Below are 25,480 nucleotides of genomic sequence, written 5' to 3'. Positions count from 1 at the left end.
GTCCACAAAACGTTTTCCCAGAAGGATTTTGGCTAACTCAAGTACATTTTGGCAAACTGTAGTCTTGCTTTTTTATGTCTCTGTATCAGCAGTGGGGTCCTCCTGGGTTTCCTGCCATAGCGTTTCATTTCATTTAAATGTCGACGGATAGTTCATGCTGACATTGATGCTCCCTGAGCCTGCAGGACAGCTTGAATTTCTTTGGAACTTGTTTGGTGCTGCTTATCCACAATCCGGACAATCCTGCGTTGCAACCTTTCATCAATTTTTCTCTTCCGTCCACGCCCAGAGAGATTAGCTACAGTGCCATGGGTTGCAAACTTCTTTATAATGTTGCACACTGTGGACAAAGGCAAACCTAGATCTCTAGAGATAGACTTGTAACCTTGAGATTGTTGATATTTTTCCACAATTTTGGTTCTCAAGTCCTCAGACAGTTCTCTTCTCCTCTTTCTGTTGTCCATGCTTAATGTGGCACACACAGACACAATGCAAAGATTAAGTGAACTTTTTATCTGCTTTCAGGTGTGATTTTTATATTGCCCACACCTGTTACTTGCCCCAGGTGAGTTTAAAGGAACATCACATACTTGATGCAATCTTATTTATCCACAATTTTGAAAGGGTGCCAATAATTTTGACCAGCCCATTTTTGAACTTTTGTATGACATTATGTCCAATTTGCTTTTTTTCCTCCCTTTTTTTGTTTTGTTCCAATACACACAAAGGGAATAAACATGTGTATAGCAAAACATGTCTTACTGCAATACTTCGCTGTGAATGAATGAATGAAATACTTGTATAGCACACAATGCGAACTGAATCGCCTCTGTGAGAAATACTTGATTTTCTGGAAAAATTTCTGGGGTGCCAACAGTTTCGGCCATGACTGTATACTCTCTTTAGCACTGGCAGCCAAAGGAAATGTCCAGTAATCTCGGGTACGGAGAACTCCATATAATTGCTGCATTATCATTCAATCAATCAGAACTGTCACCTGAGTTTAAGACTGGGTTCACACTTGTGCGATCACAGACATTGCATTGATTCGCATTGCTGTGCAGATCACATGCGATGTCTGTGTGATGCAAATTCAGCCTGAATTGCTGAAAACATATCGCATCCGCACCAAAATGGTGCAGGACCCTTTTTTTGGGCTGCACTGGAATTGGATCGCATGGGTGTTCACACCTATGTGATCCAACTCCTGCACCATTTCAGAATTTACACTGCGATCTGCGAACTGAACTGGGGATGTCACTAACTTTACATTGATGTGCGATTCGGAAACCCACACAGGATTTGCAGGGCTTTCCGCATCGCACAAGTGCGAACTGGGACATGTGATGTGGGAAACCCTGTGAATCCTGTGTGGGTTCCTGTATTGCACCTGAATCGCCAGTGTTTCACACCGATATCTGCGAATCACGGTGCGAACTGTGAAATGGCAATGCAGCACAGAAATGTGGTGCGAATCACATGCGATGTCTGTGATCGCACAAGTGTGAACCCAGCATAAATCCCTGTGTAGGCTTCAAATTTAGTGACTTAATTTTCACAGGGCTTTCCTCACACCCTATGGCTAAAATAACCATGGGCAAATCACAGATTTGCTATTTAAATATGGAATATTTGTGTGTTGGTTCCCTTATCCTTATTCAGGTGTTATATTTTTTTTCTATATTTGTAATTTTTTGTACTTTTCTAAAACGTATTTGTAGCACCCTGATGTTTAGGCAGGGTTGCTATTAAATTTATTTGCCAAGTGATGGTTGCCTTGGCCAATTGTTAGGAGGTCAATTTATTTTGCCCCAATTCTGGAATTGCTGCACTTCTCTCTTCTGTCACTAGATAGCCTGGATAGCTGGTGACATTAGATAAGACAATGGCATTGCAAGGACAGATTAGGAATGAATGGCGTGTCTCAGCCAATGGGCAGTGATTTTCTTGGGTCCCTTGGCCTGCTGGGAGAACCTATTTAGTTGGGTGGAGTCAGGTGATCAGGGTTCTGTGCCACCTGGATGGCTGTCTGGGTGGATGTGTGTCATATTGCTAGGTTGCTGCTAGGTCCGAAACCTAAAGCCTATCCCGGGGACATACGGCTGCTAGGCTATCTGAGAGCCTATCCAGAAGTAGTGCAGGGTTGGGACTGCGGGCTTGTAGTCCAACCAGAAGTAACGGTTCTGCCAAGCAGGGAACCAGTCATGGTTGGAGGTGGCGGGGAAGCTGTCGCCACAAAGGGACCATCTTGTTACCAGAGACCACAGTGAGTGAGCTGAGGCCAGTACCAGAGCAGACTTCTTGCCAACCGGGTACAGTGAAGAAGTGGGAAAGCATCAGCAAGTGCCAAGTCAGGGACCCAGTGCGACAGCAGAGGTGATGCTTGTGGAGTGTCAAGCCAGGGACCTAACGTGTCAGCAGGGGTGAAGCTTGAGGAGTATCTGTGAGTGGACCCAGCAGTGAAGCTGGGGTGGTGCTTGAGGAAGATACTGAGTGCTACAGTGGAAGAGCTTAGGGGATCCAGTGGCTATTGGATCTGAAGTCTAGTGAGAGAGACTGGGAGTTCGTTGAGTGAAGACCCACAGTGAGTGAGTGTGAGTTAAAAGAGAACTGTTCATGTTGCAGATAGTTGAAAACCTTTACCGTTAGTAACAGCTACAAGATTGTTGCCATAGGAGACAGCGGTACTACCCATACAGAAGTGGTGTCCGGCTGGAGGCCTTCACCTGCATAGCTGTCTCTCTGTAGAAGTCTCGGAGTCTGACAATTAACATTGCATCTACCTAAAGGTGTTCTGGCCCTATAATCCTCTCTCCCACAGCTATTTTTAAAAAACAGAGAACAGGGTTCCCCCTTATGGGATTTTAAAGGCCCTAGTGGTGATATAACACCTACAAGCAAAAAATCTGTATTATATATAAAAATAGAAATTATACTATAAAGGGTTTAAAAAAATACATGATATACAAATACTTGCTGTGAAAAGCGTGGCTAATATAATTACATGACAACATGATATAATGACTAGATGTTGTAAGGGTCCCGGGAGACAGCGCAATATAAAATGCAGGCTTCACACCCAACTAGTTTCAGAAATTATTTCATTCTTCAGATTGCAAAAAAAGTAATGCAGGGATACTGCTCTTTTTGTTTGGTTTGTAATGGCCACCATATTGGTCTTGCATAGATTCATATATTGTAGGCTACAAAATGATGACATTAATGCCTTATCTTGATTATTGTGTAGCACTGATCCCCGAGAGGAGCAGCTGGTTAAATTTGGGCTTACCGTTACCTTCTTGACCTCGTATGCGTCTAGGGGTTTTCTGAGGTAGATGGCCCACAGAACTGTAGAGACTGACACTGGATCCACTTTAGGAATTTTTATTTGCAAAATGGTAGACAAAACACAGTCTCTTAATAAAGGATAGTGGGTAAAGGTAGGAAGTTCAGGTGCTCTTGGTACTGCATAAATCTCTCACCATAGCATCCAGAGAATAGCCATTTGCAACCGGATATTACAACCATCGGATAAATCTCCACTCAGCAGATTTAGCAACCGATAGATGGTTCAGATAGAGAAAAGTCTCTGCCACAGACTTGGTTGTAGAATTTGTAAATAAAAAGTCTCTGCCACAGACTTGGTTGTAACTGAAGGATATTTGAAATTAGAGAACCCTCGTATGGTACCAGTATCTTGCAGCCGGTCTGGCGATGCCATATGAGTGTGGATTCACCTGGTGTCTGTCAACTTAGCTTCCAGGCTCTTACCGAGCAGCCAGCCTCTTGCATGGCCCTCTTCTGAAGAGTCCTCCCCTAGTTGCGTTCTCAGTTGCTGGGCCTCTCCAAAGACAAGACGGCACCGGACCACCTTGGAATCCTCCTTCCAGTTACTGCGCCTCGGGCTAGCCAGCCCCAAGACTCATAAACAGATGGATCCGCACCCCAGGCCATGAGGGCCACTGAGGGCTGGTCAGGAGGACCAGGACCAAGAAGACAGAATGATCCTCTGGACCAGAACCCCGTATCGCATGACCTCAGCACCTTAAGTTCCCCCTCCCAGAATTCCCAGCAAGATGACACACTCACTGGTTGGTTGCGAGAGAGATTGGCATCCAATGTGTCCAACCGGACAGCGTTCTCATGCTTGCCAGAGGTGACACTGACACCTATGGTCAAGCAGAACATAGTGCAATCCAGCCAAACTGGTACTGAGACCATAATTTAGAACAATTGACCCCAAAACCCAACTGTGGTTTTAGAGAAATTTAAATTTACAAAACAAATAGCGCGTGCTCATTGGGAGACGGCGCTACAATTGAATCTTTTTATATGTATTCTCTGAATTCTATAGTTAAAGCTTTACCTCCATGTTATGCTGATTACAACAATCGTGTTATATACATATCTTTCATGCAGGCCTTTTGGTTTGAAAGCTGCATACCTCACCACTAGTAGCTAAAAATTGTGAGTGGTTCTATGGTGCATGGGTTACCCCAGGTTAGGATCTGGCTGTTTTAAATTTCTAAATGTATGTGGCTAATATGTGATTTTTTTTTACCATCAACATGTAAGTCTGTCCTTGGACTTAGTTTCCATAAATAGACAGATAGTATTTTTTTTATGCCTTGATACGCTGTATTTGTTTAAACTTTATCTTTTTGCATTTATAGTATGAATGGCTCCATCTTTTTGATACACCCCTGAAGAAGGAAATAATTACTGAAATGCGTTGGGTGTGAAGCCTGCATTTTATATTGTGCTGTCTCCTGGGACCCTTACAACATCTAGTCATTATGTCATGTTGTCATATAATAATATTAGGCATGCTTTTCACAGTAAGTATTTGTATATCATGTATTTTTTTAAATCCTTTATAATACATTTTTATTTTTATATATACCGTATTTATCGGCGTATAACACGCACTTTTTCCCCCCTAAAATCAGGGGGAAATCAGGGGTGCATGTTATACACCGATCCCCCTCCTTTCCTAATCTTCTGTGCCGCTCTCGGTAGCTTTCAGGTATTTTCGTCCGTTCTCGGGTATATTCGGCTGTTCTCGGCTATTTTTGGCCGTTCTCCGAGTGTGGCCGAAAATACCCGAGAGCCGCTGAGAACGGCCGAGAACGAGCACCGCCGAGATATACAGGACATCTGCTCTGTATCTCGGTGGTGCCATTTTTAAAATGACACTGACAAGCCTGCAAACGACTGACAAGGCTGCAATGCAAGGCTGCAAATGACTGACAAGGCTGCAAATGACAATGATAAGGCTGCATTGATGGGCATTTAAATGTAAGTTTTTTCCTTAAACTTCCCTCCTAAAAGTTTTTTTCTTTTAAATTCCCTCCTAAACTTGGGGTGCGTGTTATACGCCGATAAATACGGTAATACCCATTTTTGCTTGTAGGTGTTATATCACCACTAGGGCCTTTAAAATCTCATAAGGGTGGACCCTGTTCTCTGTTTCATGTACACAAGGATGTTAGCCCATCTTTAGTCCTCTCTGTACAGTTATGTTTAAGAGACAATAAATCTCTTTGCATTCAAAAAGTGTCTGGCGCTCAGCTTTTCATCCTGCATTACACCCACCGTGCCTTGTAACCCACTCTACACTGAAGGATGTCAGCCAGGCATGTACTGGCCATCGGAACTACCGGGAGTTTCCCGGTGGGCCGATGGCTCAGTGGGCCACTCTGATGTAAGGGGGCTGGTGATGGGACACTCTGATGTAAGGGGGTGCTGATGGGACACTCTGATGTAAGGGGGTGCTGATGGGACACTCTGATGTAAGGGGGTGCTGATGGGACACTCTGATGTAAGGGGGTGCTGATGGGACACTCTGATGTAAGGGGGTGCTGATGGGACACTCTGATGTAAGGGGCTGCTGATGTAAGGGGGTGCTGATGGGACACTCTGATGTAAGGGGGTGCTGATGGGATACTCTGATGTAAGGGGGTGCTGATGGGATACTCTGATGTAAGGGGGCTGGTAATGGGACACTCTGATGTAAGGTGGTGATGATGGGACACTCTGATGTAAGGGGGTGATGATGGGACACTCAAAATGTAAGTGGGCCATTCTGGATGAAGTCCAGGGTCAAATTTCTGTCCCAGTCCAGCCCTGATGTCAGCTGTCCTTAACTCTGGAGGTCACCAGTCACCATTGGGCTTCAAGGGCCCTGGGACTTTGCTACATATTTATAATTAAAAAAATACCATACACAGGTGAATATCCTATTCATACTTCAGATTTCAGTTACTTCTTATTCATGTATTTATTTATTTTCCTAAGGCCCCTTTTACGCGTGTGCGACTTCAAAGTCGCGCAATTTTACCACAATTTCGCGGCCGCAATTTTAACTGCGATTTGAGATCAATGCTACTTTGTACGAATATATATATATATTTATTTATTATCTTATACATACATACACACTTTTTCTTTTTAATTTCATGTATACTTAAGAGGTTTATTTAAGATAGATAGAGATATATATATATATATATATATATATATATATTTTTTTTTTTTTTAATCTTACCTTTCAGTTCTGCTATTTTCTCCTCCTTTAACGATATAGTCTCTAGAAGGTCCTTCTACAGGAAAAATAAATGTACATGTATTAAAGTAAATATTTATTTATATCATGATTTTTACTATTAAAAATAGTAGTAATCACTGATACCTGCTTTTAATTCAAAAGTCTATAACAATGAATTGAACATGCATTATGAAAAATAAAATGTTACAAAAATTTTAGTGCACGGTTTTCCTACTACCAGCAGGTGTCAATGTTTTAATTGTTATATGGATAGTTGCTAGTAGCCTGCATATTAAGTAATATTTTGTTTGACAATTTCAATTATATTTAAAGTGTATGCAAATTCTAAAAATACAATTCTCCAACTTCCTCCTTCTTGGTCTGTATATTATTGAAAGGCTTTTATTATATCTGTTCGATAAGTGCATACAAAAAACATAGCAGTTAATCCTGCTAGAAATCTTGCTCTCTGCCTCAGAACTGCAATCAGTTAACACTGTACCCAGCTATCTCTGTGGACTTCAAAACATCTCCCTTTATTATAGAGAAAAGAGGGAGGTGTTATGTGGTTGTAGCATTGTAGTAGTAGTGCATTCCCTGTCCTAGGGTGACCACACTCCTCAGTAAGATTGTCATCATGGTTGCACCGATGCTAGATTTTTATCGGTGAAGCCGAGTACCGATACTTCCAGTCAGTACTCACTGATACCGATACTTTGCAGTTTGGGTCAATACAAAAAAAATTGGCACAAATCGCACTGCAAAGAGTCACATGCGATTTGAATGGGGATGCAGTGCAATTCTTCTCCAAATTGCATGCGATTTTCCTCACTGTTCGTGTGTGTATAAAAATGGAAAAGCCCCATCTAGTGGGCAGTTAAAAATGTTAGAACTCACAATACATCTGGCCACATGTAATCTACATACTCAATGTGTCCCAGGCCACCAATGGTAGCAGATCAGGGCCACTGGAAGTGCTCACATGACTGGAGGAAAATTTCCAGGACCCCGTTGGTATAGGGCAGAAGTGATGTCAGCTTGGGGGGTGGACCACCTCTCCTCCAGCCCTGTGAACACCTACATTGGCCTGTGCATGCAGGCTCTATGTACTGTGAGTTCTAACATTTTTGGAATTGCCCACTAGATGGCGCTTTAATTCCTTTCTATACACAGACACACACACAGGAACGGTGGGAGAAATTGCATGCAATTCGGTGAGGAATCGCACCACGTTCCTGTTCAAATCGAATGCAATTCTTTGCAGTGTGATTTGCGCCCATACATCTTGTATTGAACAGTAATACAAAAATATGTATAAACAACTTTGCTTGAATTCAGTGCCTTCGGTCCTACAGCACAAAAAAAGATCTCCTCTCACACACCCCTAACAGGATATAGAAAGCGAAGAATGAAAACTGACTAACAAAAGACACGATGCCAGCAAATTGTAAATGTATCATAACTTATTTTTAACACATATTGCTCATTCAAGTGAGTGTTAATGTGCTGACGTGCATTGCATTAATGCATTCCATTAGGATTTGGTGACCTTCAGTGCACCAGAAATGGCACTTGCTATATTTGTGCCAGTACAGGGTACTGCAATAAACATGGCATTCACATCTATATATTTATTTTTACTGCATATGTGCACTAGAGTACAAATAAGACTAAGATGACAAAGCACCACAATATACATATACAGTACACACTATATGTGGGTCTGTTATTGCTGACCCACAAGCGGCAAAACATTCTGGTCCACCGACTGACAACAAGTATGCTGTTCTGAAGTTATAGAAAAGCCCAAATCTACATAACTTAAAGGGGTTGTAAAGGTAATTTTTTTATTTTCTACATAGGTTCCTTTGAGCTAGTGCATTGTTGGTTCACTTACCTTTTCCTTTGATTTCCCTTCTAAATGTTTTTTTGCTTTGTCTGAATATCTCACTTCCTGTTTCTCCTCGGTAAACTTCTCACCCTCATTCGAGCTGGTGGTTAGTCAGCCAGAACAGCTTACTGAACAGCTTATTGAGGAGGAACAGGAAGTGAGAAATTCAGACAAAGAAAACAAAGAAAAAAAAACATTTAGAAGGGAAATCGAAGGAAAAGATAAGTGAACCAACAATGCACTAGCTTAAAGGAAGCTATGTAGAAAATAAAAAATGTACCTTTACAATGTCATTGAATGGAACTATTAAAGTAAGGCAATCACCATGAAAACCAGACAACTAGCATTTTCAGAAGCATTAGCCATGGAATCCTTTATGTCCCATTAATACAGATTTATTTAATGCTGATCTCAATTACATAGCTAACAAGACACCAAATATTTACCTTTTCCCTTTCAAAATTTGTATTTTGCTGCCGCGATTGAAATTCATGCATATCTTCTAACCTTTTCCTTTCTTGGACGGCACCTTCTAGTTTCAATTCTAATTGGGCTGCCTTATGTTGAATAATTGATTTCTCTGTTATAGAACGTTGTGTTTGTCTTTCCACAATGGCCAAGTCTGTCTGAAAAAAGAGAAAATAAAGTAATAAGAAAAGAAAAAAGTGTTCCAAAACACAGAAACACTGTGTAGTACTTTCACTGAGATGAAAGAAATGTTAAAATGCACTCACAAGTGCCATGGACGGCATATACTTGCACTTCACAGTACCTAGACCTAATACCTGGAATCACAAACACTGGGTGAATTATCTAAACCAACTAGCTGGGATCTAATGCTTGCTATTACTATATGAAAATTCATGTCTAATGACCCCCCCCCCCCTTATTTTTGTACTTCCATCCCAGTTGCCTTTTTTTTATTCTTTCTTTCTTCCTGCTCTGCCTCTCTCCTTGCCATGTTTTATGGTTTTGTAGCTAAACCAGTTTTCACTTAATATTGGGACCCATGCCTCCTGAGTTTTCTCTTGTTCCCCTCTTCGTTCCACATACACTAGAGAATGAGACCTATTGTACGATTAAAAAACAAGCCTTGTGCAGACCATGATACTTACCTTCTTCAAGCTCCAAGTCAGACAGCATTATCCTAATTCCAGTAACTTCATGAAGGATTTGCTATACCTTCTTAGAACTATGCGGTATACTGCAGACTGATGTTCTTTTTGTTACATTTGTTATTTGTACATTTTGTACATTTTATTGACAGTACTATGTATTTTCGATGTACTGATGTAGTCTGTATTTACAGACTCAGAAAATCCTCGCACAATGTCTAAAGTACATATGTCAAACACAAGGGCCAAAGGGTCCTGTCATGTGGCCCTCGAACCATTGCAGCCGGAATGTGGAGGAACTTCATTGTGCCACCTCCGGTTCTCTCTCTCCGCTTTCACTGCCCATTGTCACTCCTAAACACAGAAGCCTTTGTGTTTACAAGGGACAGGTCGTCTCAGTGACTCTTGGATCTGACAGATCCCTGCATGCACTCATAGGAGGCACAGTGGGGACAGATCAGAAAGAGAGAGAGAACATCTCCCTGCAAAGTGCAGCAGAGCTGCCTACACAGGGAGGAACTAGAAACAGGCCAGGTAGGAGAGAGTAGAGCTGTGAAGAAGCATTGGGGGAGGGGGGTAAGGGGGTTGAAGCTGGGGTTGCACACTGTGCATAGTGTATCCCTAAACTCTGTACTCTGTAAACAGTGCACCCCTGAACTCTGCACTCTGCTCATAGTATACTCCTGCACTCTTCACCCTGTACATAAGGCACCCCTGACCCCTGCACTCTGTAGCGTACTCCTGACCTCTGCCCTCTGTATGTAGTGTACTCCTGAACTCTGCACGTATCTCACTCTTGAACAGTACCTTAAAGTGGTTGTAAAGGCTCAAGATTTTTTACACATGAAGGTAAAACGTCTTCTGTGTGCAGCAGCCCCCCCAGCCACTCCTAATACTTACCTAAGCCCCATTGCGATACAATGATGTGTACGGTAACCTCAGCTTCCCCTCCTCATTGGCTGAGACAGCAGCGGGAACCATTGGTTCCCGCTGCTGTCAATCATAGCCAGTGAGCCAACAAGAGAAAGAGAGGGGGCGGTGGCCAAGCCATGGCTCTGTGTGTGAATGGACACACAGAGCTGCAGCTCCGAAGGGTGACTGCTTGGGTGACCCCATAGCAAGTTGTTTGCTCTGGGGGCACTTGGCAGGAGGGAGGGGCCAAGAATGATGGCCGGGGACCCAAGAAGAGGAGGATCATGTGCTTCTTGCTGTGAAGACCAGTTAAAGGTGGGGGCAATGGCCAGTTGTTTGTTACTGATGTAATACTGGTGAGGGGACACACTGGACACCTTTGCTGCCATTGTGCTATGCGCTGGGTGTCCAGTGTGCCCCTGTGCCTTTAAGGAGGGCTGGGCTCCCTCCATGCCCACCGGCCCTCTATCTAGCCATTAGAATGCATGTGCTTCCATTGCAGAATATCTCATACGAGTTAGGACTGCAGAAACATTGGAGTGCCTTTTAGCGGCTCTGCACCCTACGCATGTATTTGCAGATGTAGGCTAACTAATCCCCTGTCTTTACTGCAAACTGTTAGACAGAATAATTTGGTTAGTAGAAGATTGACTGGTATATTGAGCTGGAAATTCTCTGGTTTTGTTTTGCAAAGGATTTTACACCTACGGGTTCAATTTCCTGCTTTACCCCTCAAACAGTACCTTAAGAGCCGGTTCACACAGGGGCAACACAACTTACAACGTGACTTTTGGAGGCAACTTGGACACGACTCGTCAACATGACTTGGAGCGACTTACAACACGAATTTAGGTCGCCCCAGGCCAGGCGACTTTTGCCGTGGCCAATCAGAGAATGAGCTCTCAAGGGGGAACTCCACAGCAAATTAAAAAAAAAAAAACGGCGTGGGCTCCCCCTCCGGGAGCATACCAGGCCCTTAGGTCTGGTATGGATTTTAAGGTGAACCCCCTACGCCAAAAAAATGGCGTGGGGGTCCCCCCCCCAGATCCATACCAAACCCTTATCCGAGCACGAAGCCTGGCTGGTCAGGAAGGGGGTGAGGACGAGCGAGCGCCCCCCCCCCCTCCTGGACCGTACCAGGCCGCATGCCCTCAACATGGGGGGGTTGGTGCTTTGGGGAAGCCCTGTGGCGCCCCCCAAATACAATGTAAAATACAAAAAACAATGTAAAATTAACAAGAGACACCAACATAGTTTTTATCTTTGATCTTAAAAACTACAGGATAATGGTGTTGTGGTAACTTGCCAAAAAATTTTAAAAAAAATAATATTCTTGATATCACTAGAGAAAAAAGCCTTTGAAAATTAGTTTGCAATAACTCCATCAGTGTCACCAGCTTCATTATTATCCCATTAAAGAAGAAGAGAATGTGCGCTGCATTGGAGATTTCATAATTTGCCACGTCACAAATTTTAATTCTCCATTACGAACACTGGTTTACAAAACTGACCGCTTCTGACTGTCCTTGCTTCCGAGCATGCGTGTTTGTACTTTGGACTTTTGTCAGGTGGACTTGTGTACACACGATCGGAAAATCAGACAACACACATTTGCAATTGGAAATTGGAAAATTTGAAGACATGCTAACCAACATTTGTTGGCGGAAAGTCCGACAACAATTGTCCGATGGAGCATACACATGGTCGGATTTTCCGCCAACAGCTTATCATTAAACATTTCCTGTTGGAAAATCCGATCGTGTGTACGGGCCTTAAAGTAAGGAGCAGTATGATGTTGTTAGCAACACAGTCAAGGTTAAAGCAGGTGTTGCATCAGTGAGGTCAGGACAAACAAGTCCAGGAAATCAAAGGTCATAACGAACGGGATCAGAGAGACCATGCTTAGAAATTCTGTGCTCTTTTTTGGAACAGACAGGATGTATGCAACCATTATCATGAAATGTAAGCCTCAACAGAAGGATACACAGGGGCTTATTTACAAAAACTGGAGAAACCAGAATCTGGGCCAGCTGTGCATGGTAGCCAATCAGCTTCTAACTTCAGCTTGCTCAGTTAGAGTCCATTCACACAGGGGCAACATGGCTTCCAGCAAGACTTTGGGAGGCAACTTGGACACAACTTGAATATGAATCGCAGCACGACTTGAGGCAACTTACAAGGCAATTTGAAGTTGCCTCCAGGACAGGGGACTTTGCCAGTGGCCAATCACATAATAATCAGCTCTGTGGGAGGGAGGGGTTTGCCTAGAAAACTATTTTTACTTCCTGGAAAGTTGCTTCAGTTAAGACGGGGATCAGACTTGGAGGCAACTTCCATTGAAATCAATGGGTACAAGTTGCCTAGAAGTCGGATTCAAGTAGTACAGGAACCTTTTCTGAAGTCGGAGCGACTTCAGTAGTGTACATTAAGAGGGCTCTCATTCACTTACATTGATTTTATCATGTTGCCGAAGCAACTTGGGATGACTTCAAGTTGGATCCAAAGTTGCCCCTGAGTGAATGGACTCAAAGGGGTTGTAAAGGTAAATGTTTTTTCAGCTTAATGCATTCTATAGAAGTACCTGCGGGAGGAAGCAGAGACAGCCGCCGAGGGACCCCAGAAGAGCAGGTTCGGGACCACTCTGTGCAAAACGAGCTGCACAGTGGAGGTAAGTATAACATGTTTGTTATTTAAAAAAAAAATATTCACTTTACAATCCCTTTAAGCTTTGACAACCAACCAAACCTGGAAACTGATTGGTTTCTACGCAGAGCTGCACCAGATTTTGCACTTCCCAGTTTTAGTACACCAACCCCAGTGACCTAAATTTAAAACCCAGCAAACGCTTAAGCCCCTGTACACACGGTCGGACATTCCGACAACAAAATCCATCAGATTTTTTCCAACAGATTTTGTCCAAAACTGGTGTTGCATACACACAGTCGGACAAAGTTTGTCGGAAAATCCGATCAGTCTCGTAATTTGATCTGAGCATGCGTGGCACTTTGTCTGATCGAAATTCTCTACGAGCGATCAGAAAAAGTCAGATCGGATTTTGTTGTCGGAAAATTTGAGGTCCGTCGTAAGTCAGTCGAAAGTCCGTCTGACCTTTTCTGCCGGAAAGTTTGGTCGTGTGTACGTGGCATGCTTCCTCATTTGTGAGAGCAGACTAATTCACAAGAACATGCTAATTTATGGGAGCATGCTAGTTCTCAAGTACAGGTCCACAGGCATGCACGCCTAATTCCAGTCTCGGTGCCAATTTAACCACTTCAATACCAGGCACTCATATATACACCTTCCTGTTCAAGCCAATTTTCAGCTTTCAGCGCTGTTGCAATTTGAATGACAATTGCGCGGTCATGCTACACTGTACCCAAACACATTTTTTATCATTTTGTTCCCACATACAGAACTTTCTTTTGGTGGTATTTGATCACCTCTGCGATTTTTATTTTTTGCGCAACAAATAAAAGACCAAAAATGTTTAAAAAAAAAAAAAAAGTTTCTTTGTTTCTCTTAAATTTTTTTTGTAAATAAGTACATTTTCTTCTTCAATGAGGGGCACTGCTAAGGTGGCACCATTTGGCACCGATGAGGTGGCACTGATGATGGGGTCTGATAGGTGGCACTGATAGACAGCACTGGTATGTGGCACTGATGGGCACTCATAGGCAACACTGATGGGTACTCCTAGGAGGGCACTGATGGGCACTCATAGGTGGCACTTACAGACACTGATGGATGGCACTGATTACACTGGTGGGTGGTATTGCTGGGCATCACTGATTTTATTAGTTCTATAATGGTGCCAGTCAGTACCCATTTGTGGGCACTGATTGGCATGTTGGGCATAAGTTGGCACATGTGGATGGCCAGGGTGGATGTACCTAGTCATCCATATGTTAGGGGCTTCCCTGGTGGTCCAGTGTGGGCATCTGAGGGGGGGCTGCGCTGATAAACAATCAGCACAAACTCCCCCTGTCAGGAGAGCCGCCGATCGGCTCTCCTCTACTCGTGTCTGTCAGACACGAGTGAGGAAAAGCCGATCAACGGCTCTTGTTTACATCGTGATCAGCCGTGATTGGACAGGACTGGTCATGCCGTAAAGAACCTCCGGCCCGAAGGAGGGGCCAGGAGCACAGAAAAGGGACCGGAGAAGAGAAGGATCCAGGCTGCTCTGTGCAAACCCACTGCAACAGGGCAGGTAAGTATAACTTTTTTTTTTCTAATGCACCTTTACAATCACTATAACTAGTAAGTTGCTCGATGGTCTTCAGCTATTTACCTGTGGCCCAAACTAGCACCTACCCATTGCTTACTCAGCTTTCATCTGGACTTGTCTTTGCACTGTCCTTCTGTTGTGACCCAGCTTGATCCTGAGCCTGGCTTCCATTGTTTACTCATTGCTGACCTGGCTAGCTTCTAACCATACTGCTAATTTCCCAGTGTGACCTTAGCCTGCCTTCTAACCATGATTCTGTTGATTTCTTAGTATGATCTTAGCCTGCCTCCTGGCCACAATACTGTTGATTTCCTAGTATGATCCTAGCCTGCCTCCTGACCACAATACTGTTGATTTCTTAGTATGATCCTAGCCTGCCTCCTGACCACAATACTGTTGATTTCCTAGTATGATCTTAGCCTGCCTCCTGACCACAATTCTGTTAATTTATTGGTGTGACCATGGCTTGCCTTCTGATCGCAACTCTGTTGATTTCCTGTGACTTCAGCCTGCACCCTGACCGCCATTCTGTCTCATGTCCTGCCTGCTATCTGTTTTCCTGGCCTGTCTTAAAACCTGCTGCCAGCTTGTCTTGGTTTCTGGTACTCCTACCAGCTGCTATTTTAGTCTGAACATTGGTGGCACCCTCCACTGCATCCTTGGTGATCTCGCTGCAGTCTGCTTGAGCACATCCCTGGCAAGTTATTCTATGAGAAGTGAGCACCTCTGTTTAAACTCTTAGCACCCATACCACTCTGTGCCCTTTCATTCACTGTCAATATTCCAAGGGTGTTTAGACTAGAGGTGTAAGGAAACCTCTTTTAACCGGGTAGGTGGAGTAAGGGTCAAGAATATGTACTGTAAAATACAGCACAGAATACAGAGTGCAACTGCCTGAGTGCTCCTTACAATGGTAGTCAGTGGTGGAAAAAAATGTCCCAGCAGCTGTGATCAGGGGGAGCAAGAAAGCCCCAGAGTTATGGTTAGGAAGAGAAAAAAAATGCCCCAGAGTCAGTGGTCAGCAAGGGAAAGCATGCCATGATGTTGGTAGTTAGTTGTAAAAAGAGAACCTGGTATTAGTGTCTATCAGGTGACGAATTCCCCACTATTACTGGTCAGTGAGTAGAAGAATGGCTGTTACCTCAAGTGCTGGAGACAGTTTTATAACTATGTAATGTATATATTAAGCAAATAATCATTTTGTAAATGCATATGTAAGAAACATAAAAAAAAAAAACAGTTTCCCTTTACAACTAGGGTTGTCATCTGTACGGGATTCACCCGGACAGTCCAGGTTCTGAATCATCTGCCCGGTTTTCAGACTGCCTGAATCCCGGACAGACCATTCTGGCAGAGGGGAGCTTCATTAGCATACATGCCACTGTGGAGACAGTCACAGCAGCAGTATCATTTCATCTCAATAAATACACACACTGTGCTTTTATGTGTGTGTTGGGAATCTGAAGCTCCTTTCTGTCTCCCCCTCCAGGCTCCTGCAGGATCTCCATTATCTCTGTTCCCCCCTCTGCAATCACTAGTGCCTGGTCTGGGAGAAGGGGGAGGCGGAGCGGAGAAGATCACTGGAGCTGCTGTCGGGCTGCTCATCAAGAGGTGAGCTGACTTATTATTATACTAAGAAAAGTTCCAGGAGAGTTTATTTTGTGAAGGTTTAAGAATCAGAAGAGACAGCAGTGAGTGTGTGTGTGTGTGTGTGTGTGGGGGGGGGGGGGGGGGGGGGAGGGGAAGAGTCTGCAGTCAGATCACAGTATCTCCCAAGCAGCACACTTATCTATGTACACAAACTTCCCCAACCTCTGTCCAGATTATGTGATGTCATTTATGACCATTCACTTAACCCCGTGTGTATGTGGCGAGTTTACACCTCTGATAGTCCAGAGCCTGGAGAACACAGGATATATGAATGGTCATACATTACCTTCAAATTATCTCTGGGGGCAGCATCTTATAACACATTGTTTTCATTGAATAGTATTGTTGTGTATATTTTAGTAGATGACCACAATAGCTTTTTTTTTTTAATTATAGACATCCCTATCTGACCGCTTCTCAGCCTCTAACTCCCCCCCCCAGCTTATATCACCCCCAGACCACTTCATACAGACATCACTTCGAGCTGCTTACTACCCCCCAGCTGAGGGACTTCATTCCATAGTCACCCCCCAGACACTGCAAGAATTCCCTCCCCATACTGCCCCCATCATACCCCCTGCACTCCTCTACTGTACATACTGCCCCCATCATACCCTCCACACTCCTCTCCTGTACATGCTGCCCCCATCATACCCTCTGCACCCCTCTCCCGTACATACTGCCCCCATCATACCCTCCACACTCCTCTCCTGTACATACTGCCCCCATCATACCCTCCACACTCCTCTCCTGTACATACTGCCCCCATCATACCCTCCACACTCCTCTCCTGTACATACTCCACCCATCATACCCTCCACACTCCTCTCCTGTACATAATGCACCCATCATACCCTCCACACTCCTCTCCTGTACATACTGCACCCATCATACCCTCCACGCTCCTCTCCGGTACATACTGCACCCATCATAGCACTCCTCTCCTGTACATACTACACCCATCATAACACTCCTCTCCTGTACATACTGCACCCATAATACCCTCTGCACCCCTCTACTGTACATACTGCACCCATCATAGCACTCCTCTCCTGTACATACTGCACCCATCATAGCACTCCTCTCCTGTACATACTGCACCCATAATACCCTCCACACTCCTCTCCTGTACATACTCCACCCATCATACCCTCCACACTCCTCTCCTGTACATACTGCTCCCATCATACCCTCCACACTCCTCTCCTGTACATACTCCACTCATCATACCCTCCACACTCCTCTCCTGTACATACTTCACCCATCATACCCTCCACACTCCTCTCCTGTACATACTGCACCCATAATACCCTCTGCACCCCTCTACTGTACATACTGCACCCATCATAGCACTCCTCTCCTGTACATACTGCACCCATTATAGCACTCCTCTCCTGTACATACTGCACCCATAATACCCTCCACACTCCTCTCCTGTACATACTCCACCCATCATACCATCCACACTCCTCTCCTGTACATACTGCTCCCATCATACCCTCCACACTCCTCTCCTGTACATACTCCACTCATCATACCCTCCACACTCCTCTCCTGTACATACTCCACCCATCATACCCTCCACACTCCTCTCCTGTACATACTGCCCCCATCATACCCTCCACACTCCTCTCCTGTACATACTGCACCCATCACCCCCTCCAGAAATGTTATTTAATCACAAAACTATATGTATAATGTATACAACATAACAAAAATGCTGTTCATTACAATGTACAGTGGTAATGAATTTAATGTACTACAAAAAAAAAATATTTGCCGGCGCTGCTAAAGTGTTCGGGTTTGGCTTGAAGAAAAGGTGGCAACCCTATTTACAACTGTATAGTTGGCTATGACTACATCCCTCAATAATATGCTGTATGTTCTTGAATTCTTATTTAACTTCCTGCTTTTTTTTGTTCCTGGTTAAACTTTGAACTTCCTTGTTTAGGTCTTAACAACATTATGAGAGGTGGTGAAAGGTGGTTACTCCGCTTGATCAAGCCCTTTGTAACAACTGCCAGCAAAACTAAGAAGTGTGATTGTTTATCTGATTAGCCCTAGATCATGTCCTTCAAACACTTTTTTTTGTCCCAGACTGTAATGAACAATCTGATATATGAATTCACCTATAATCTTACATTAATCAATAAATGTTTTCTTTCAGTTTTCCTAATCCTAAATCCTAACAAGATTCTGCAATCTTATAAAGCTTTTTATATTTGATGCTCAATTCGTTAAAAGGGTAACGTATGTCATAAACAATATGTAATGTATGTACCTTGATTAGGTCTCATTTTAAGGTAAACCCATGATTTGTCCGTGTAGGGGACAGGAACAAATACATGACTAGGGTAGCTAAGAACTAATCACCCACTTACCTCATCCCCTTTCCCTTGTAACCCATGTAAATCCCTTTCTGTCATAAATAAACACACAACACCTGGGGTGGGGTAAAATGGCTGAAAATTACCTTTTAGTAACAAAACAGCTTTATTTAAAAAACCAACATAATATTTAACTGACCAAAAACCAGATATGATTTTGAGATCCTTGATGGTACCAATATACCCATACCATTATTGTGCCAGTGGCATCAGCTAGCTGAGTTACCACCCCAGCCGTGACCTATTGACTCAAACCTAAACCCAGCTGACCTCAGCCACCCAGGGTTCTTAACCCTACCCGGTCACTACGCAGTGAACCATTCCCACTCGAGGATACGATACCTGAGATGGTTCCCCACCATTTACCCAGTGAACAGAATTATACCGCTGTTAAGGACCCCAAAAAAGCCACAGCGCTGCAGGTGTAAAGCCTTACACCTGAGCGCCCGCCACACACGAAAGGCCCTTTGCAATTCATCCACCAACATCAGAGGCCACAGGTCAGTGGCCACTGAGTTGAGGTAAACTCCGTTGCCCCTCAGAAATTGCAAAGTGTCAGACTCCAACTCCAAGTGTCTGAGGACAAGGCCCCCCCATTCCTAACAAAAAACTTCCCCACCTCCTTATTGACTTTGACTTGGACTTAATCTTTTTCACTGATCTGGCCTCCCGCCATGCCGTTCGGCCCACAATATCCGACCAAAGTATGATGGTGCCTGAGAAATCACTATGAAGCCTGAGAAAGTCAAAACAAATATCTCGGATAAGCTCTCTAGAGGATCTGATACCTAAATCATTGTGCCCTACATGTATAATAAGTACATCCGGGGGCCCTGCCAGTCTGGCAAAATAGTTAACCAGGGGGTCCACTAGCTGTGGTCGTATTGCAGAAAACTGTTCCAGAGCAACAACTGGGCAAAGACCCACAATGTTTCCCTGGAACAATTCCAAGTGTACCCCTCTGCCTCCCTGATCCGATTTGGAATGACATATTCCAATCTGTACCGATGCATCCGATGCCAGCAAAAAGGCTATCTGAAATATAGTCCGTTCATAAGCTAAAGAACAGATCAAAAGCAGGCGCTCCAATAATATGGAGACAGATACTGGACACCAGGAGTTCCTGGTACGGTGACACCTGTGGTACGACTTCATAGCTTGCCTGACAACAAAGGATTTTGTGCATCCCCACTACCCTGTAACTTAAACCAGAAGGCTAGGCTCACCAATTTGTGGTCTACGGCCAACGCAGAAGCCCCCCGAATAAAATTACGCACCACAAAATACAGAACTAAGGAGGACACCTCCCCCCCGGGCTCCAGCCTCCCTAACTCTGACACCAAAGAATTACATTCCCGGCATGCCCTGGAATAGCTTTACCACATCGCAACACTCAGGGAATCCTGAATTAAACCAGAGCAACTCCAATGCAATCGTCCGCAACCGCTGCGGACAAGGTGTCCCATGCTGCTCCGCCTCTGGTGCCAACCTGCAAAACTCGTCCCGCTGCAAACGTGACAAGGCACCCGCTATCTTGTTACATACCCTAGGAATGTGCACAGCTTAAATGAAAGCATTCAGTGTAGGCAGAGCAGTACTAAATGGCGTAAAAGGTGCACTACAGGCAGCGAGAAGGCTGAGATATTACTTATAGCTGTCACCACCCCCATATTGTCACAGTGGAAGCTACCGACCCAGCCACATCCGTAAACAGAGCCAAGTCAGCGTTGCTGACTGGGCCCAACATCCACAGGGATCACCCATTGTAAGACTCCAAAAAAGTGTCCCAAATCCTAAGGTCGCCCCTTAGGTCCTTAGTCAAAGGAATATAGTGTCATGGGGCAATGACGGCCACCATAGCCAAGGAAAGTTGGCGGCAAAAAATCCTGCCCATGGGAATGATCCTGCAGGCAAAATTAAATTTCCCAAGCAAGGACTGCAACTCCCTCATTTATATCTTGCGCCTGCTTGCCGTGCCTCCCACTTCCTTCCGCAGAGCCAAAAGTTTGTCCTTGGGCAATTGGTACTCCATGGCTACCGAACGATAGTTATGCCAGGAAAAAGCAGCTCAGTCGCCGGGCCTTCCATTTTCTCTGGGGCCTAAGGAATGGCGAAACAGCCTGCTATGTGTTGCAGCGTCCCCAGCAAAACCACGCAGGTGTTGGAAGCAAGTGGCCCAATGCACAGAAAATCCTCCAGATAGTGGATGATGGAATTCAGGCCGGACACATCCCACACGACCCATTGGACAAAAGAACTAAGGCCTCATGCACACGAGACGCAGTTAAACGCGCGTTCAGATGCAGTTGGACAGTTTTTTCAACTGCCCCTGAACTCATTCAATGTTATCCTATGTGTCCATGCACACAGTCTCGTTTTTTTCCGTTTTTATGCAGTTGCGTTTAATCTCGTTTTTCCAGAAGCAAAAAAATGCGTTCAGAAGCAAAAATTTCCACGTTTCAGACGCAAAACGCGGCAAAACGCGGTAAAACGCGGCAAAACACCGCTACCGCGTTTTGCCGCGTTTGCGTTTATATGCGTTTTTAAAGGTGACCTTTTTTTTTACATTAAAAATCTCAAAAATGATTGCAAATGATGAAAAACCAGTAGAAAAATATTTTAAACAATTGCAATTGCAAGTGGACAATCCACAACTTGTGGCAAGTGACATGGCAGGTGGCAAGTGACGTGGCAAGTGGACAATCCACAACTTGTGGCAAGTGACATGGCAGGTGGCAAGTGATGTGGCAAGTGGACAATCCACAACTTGTGGCAAGTGACGTGGCAGGTGAAGTGGCAAGTGACGTGGAAAGTGGACAATCCACAACTTGTGGCAGGTGACGTGGCAAGTGACCTGGCAGGTGACGCGGCAAGTGACCTGGCAGGTGACGTGGCAAGTGGAAAATCAACAACTTGTGGCAGGTGACTGGCATGTGACGTGGCAAGTGGACAATCCATAACTTGTGGCAGGTGACGTGGCAAGTGACGTGGCAAGTGGACAATCCACTTGTGGCAGGGGACGTGGCAAGTGACGTGGCAAGTGGACAATCCACTTGTGGCGGGGGATGTGGCAAGTGACGTGGCGAGTGGACAATCCACAACTTGTGTCAGGTGACGTGGCAAGTGGACAATCCACAACTTGTGGCAGGTGATGTGGCAAGTGATGTGGCAAGTGGACAATCCACTTGTGGCAAGTGACGTGGCAGGGGACGTGGCAAGGGACGTGGCAAGTGGACAATCCACAACTTGTGGCAGGTGACGTGGCAGGTGACGTGGAAAGTGATGTGGCAAGTGGACAATCCACAACTTGTGGCAGGTGATGTGGCTGGTGACGTGGCAAGTGGACAATCCACATCTTGTGGCAGGTGACGTGGCAGGTGACGTGGAAAGTGGACAATCCACATCTTGTGGCAAGTGACGTGGCAGGTGATGTGGCAAGTGACGTGGCAAGAGGACAATCCACAACTTGTGGCAGGTGACGTGGCAGGTGATGTGGCAAGTGATGTGGCAGGTGATGTGACAAGTGGACAATCCACATCTTGTGACAAGTGATGTGGCACTGACGTGGCAAGTGACGTGGCAAGTGGACAATCCAAAACTTGTGGCAGGTGACGTGGCAAGTGACGTGGCAGGTGACGTGGCAAGTGACGTGGCAAGTGGATAATCCACATCTCGTGGCAAGTGACGTGGCAGGTGATGTGGCAAGTGACGTGGCAAGTGGACAATCCCCAACTTGTGGCAGGTGACGTGGCAGGTGATGTGGCAAGTGATGTGGCAGGTGATGTGACAAGTGGACAATCCACATCTTGTGGCAAGTGACGTGGCAGCTGATGTGGCAAGTGACATGGCAAGTGGACAATCCAAAACTTGTGGCAGGTGACGTGGCAAGTGACGTGGCAAGTGATGTGGCAAGTGGACAATCCACATCTCGTTGCAAGTGACGTGGCAGGTGATGTGGCAAGTGACGTGGCAAGTGGACAATCCACAACTTGTGGCAGGTGACGTGGCAGGTGATGTGGCAAGTGATGTGGCAGGTGATGTGACAAGTGGACAATCCACAACTTGGGGCAAGTGACATGGCAGGTGGCAAGTGATGTGGCAAGTGGACAATCCACAACTTGTGGCAAGTGACGTGGCAGGTGAAGTGGCAAGTGACGTGGAAAGTGGACAATCCACAACTTGTGGCAGGTGACGTGGCAAGTGACCTGGCAGGTGACGCGGCAAGTGACCTGGCAGGTGACGTGGCAAGTGGAAAATCAACAACTTGTGGCAGGTGACTGGCATGTGACGTGGCAAGTGGACAATTCATAACTTGTGGCAGGTGACGTGGCAAGTGACGTGGCAAGTGGACAATCCACTTGTGGCAGGGGACGTGGCAAGTGACGTGGCAAGTGGACAATCCACTTGTGGCAGGGGATGTGGCAAGTGACGTGGCGAGTGGACAATCCACAACTTGTGTCAGGTGACGTGGCAAGTGGACAATCCACAACTTGTGGCAGGTGATGTGGCAGGGGACGTGGCAAGGGACGTGGCAAGTGGACAATCCACAACTTGTGGCAGGTGACGTGGAAAGTGATGTGGCAAGTGGACAATCCACAACTTGTGGCAGGTGATGTGGCTAGTGACGTGGCAAGTGGACAATCCACATCTTGTGGCAGGTGACGTGGCAGGTGACGTGGAAAGTGGTGTGGCAAGTGGACAATCCACAACTTGTGGCGGGTGATGTGGCTGGTGACGTGGCAAGTGGACAATCCACAACTTGTGGCAGGTGGCATGGCAGGTGACGTGGAAAGTGGACAATCCACATCTTGTGGCAAGTGACGTGGCAGGTGATGTGGCAAGTGACGTGGCAAGATGACAATACACAACTTGTGGCAGGTGACGTGGCAGGTGATGTGGCAAGTGATGTGGCAGGTGATGTGACAAGTGGACAATCCACATCTTGTGGCAAGTGATGTGGCAGCTGACGTGGCAAGTGACGTGGCAAGTGGACAATCCAAAACTTGTGGCAGGTGACGTGGCAAGTGACGTGGCAGGTGACGTGGCAAGTGACGTGGCAGGTGACGTGGCAAGTGACGTGGCAAGTGGATAATCCACATCTCGTGGCAAGTGACGTGGCAGGTGATGTGGCAAGTGACGTGGCAAGTGGACAATCCACAACTTGTGTCAGGTGACGTGGCAGGTGATGTGGCAAGTGATGTGGCAGGTGATGTGACAAGTGGACAATCCACATCTTGTGGCAAGTGACGTGGCAGCTGACGTGGCAAGTGACATGGCAAGTGGACAATCCAAAACTTGTGGCAGGTGACGTGGCAAGTGACGTGGCAGGTGACGTGGCAAGTGATGTGGCAAGTGGACAATCCACATCTCGTGGCAAGTGACGTGGCAGGTGATGTGGCAAGTGACGTGGCAAGTGGACAATCCACAACTTGTGGCAGGTGACGTGGCAGGTGATGTGGCAAGTGATGTGGCAGGTGATGTGACAAGTGGACAATCCACAACTTGTGGCAAGTGACATGGCAGGTGGCAAGTGATGTGGCAAGTGGACAATCCACAACTTGTGGCAAGTGACGTGGCAGGTGAAGTGGCAAGTGACGTGGAAAGTGGACAATCCACAACTTGTGGCAGGTGACGTGGCAAGTGACCTGGCAGGTGACGCGGCAAGTGACCTGGCAGGTGACGTGGCAAGTGGAAAATCAACAACTTGTGGCAGGTGACTGGCATGTGACGTGGCAAGTGGACAATCCATAACTTGTGGCAGGTGACGTGGCAAGTGACGTGGCAAGTGGACAATCCACTTGTGGCAGGGGACGTGGCAAGTGACGTGGCAAGTGGACAATCCACTTGTGGCAGGGGATGTGGCAAGTGACGTGGCGAGTGGACAATCCACAACTTGTGTCAGGTGACGTGGCAAGTGGACAATCCACAACTTGTGGCAGGTGATGTGGCAGGGGACGTGGCAAGGGACGTGGCAAGTGGACAATCCACAACTTGTGGCAGGTGACGTGGAAAGTGATGTGGCAAGTGGACAATCCACAACTTGTGGCAGGTGATGTGGCTAGTGACGTGGCAAGTGGACAATCCACATCTTGTGGCAGGTGACGTGGCAGGTGACGTGGAAAGTGGTGTGACAAGTGGACAATCCACAACTTGTGGCAGGTGATGTGGCTGGTGACGTGGCAAGTGGACAATCCACAACTTGTGGCAGGTGGCATGGCAGGTGACGTGGAAAGTGGACAATCCACATCTTGTGGCAAGTGACGTGGCAGGTGATGTGGCAAGTGACGTGGCAAGAGGACAATCCACAACTTGTGGCAGGTGACGTGGCAGGTGATGTGGCAAGTGATGTGGCAGGTGATGTGACAAGTGGACAATCCACATCTTGTGGCAAGTGATGTGGCAGCTGACGTTTCAAGTGACGTGGCAAGTGGACAATCCAAAACTTGTGGCAGGTGACGTGGCAAGTGACGTGGCAGGTGACGTGGCAAGTGATGTGGCAGGTGACGTGGCAAGTGACGTGGCAAGTGGATAATCCACATCTCGTGGCAAGTGACGTGGCAGGTGATGTGGCAAGTGACGTGGCAAGTGGACAATCCACAACTTGTGGAAGGTGACGTGGCAGGTGATGTGGCAAGTGATGTGGCAGGTGATGTGACAAGTGGACAATCCACATCTTGTGGCAAGTGACGTGGCAGCTGACGTGGCAAGTGACATGGCAAGTGGACAATACAAAACTTGTGGCAGGTGACGTGG

General features: G+C 45.9%; 1 protein-coding gene across 2 annotated transcripts in view; it reads right to left on the bottom strand.

The window, feature by feature from the left end:
• Positions 1–25,480, bottom strand: part of LOC143963150 (uncharacterized) — a 71,612-nt gene that overhangs the window by 29,467 nt on the left and 16,665 nt on the right. The window contains exons 3-4 of one of the 2 annotated variants that reach the window (XM_077472719.1): positions 8,885–9,064; positions 6,548–6,602 (exon numbers count right to left, since the gene is read on the bottom strand). In XM_077472719.1, the coding sequence (XP_077328845.1) occupies positions 6,548–6,602; positions 8,885–9,064 (235 nt within the window). The remainder of the gene's footprint in view (positions 1–6,547; positions 6,603–8,884; positions 9,065–25,480) is intronic. The other variant, XM_077472720.1, reaches the window with a different exon arrangement.

The sequence above is a fragment of the Lithobates pipiens genome, unplaced genomic scaffold (assembly GCF_037356315.1).
Source record: "Lithobates pipiens isolate NorthernLeopardFrog02 unplaced genomic scaffold, aLitPip1_a1.2 Scaffold_8, whole genome shotgun sequence".
Taxonomy (NCBI): Eukaryota; Metazoa; Chordata; class Amphibia; order Anura; family Ranidae; genus Lithobates; species Lithobates pipiens.
This window is presented reverse-complemented; position numbering and strand designations above follow the sequence as displayed.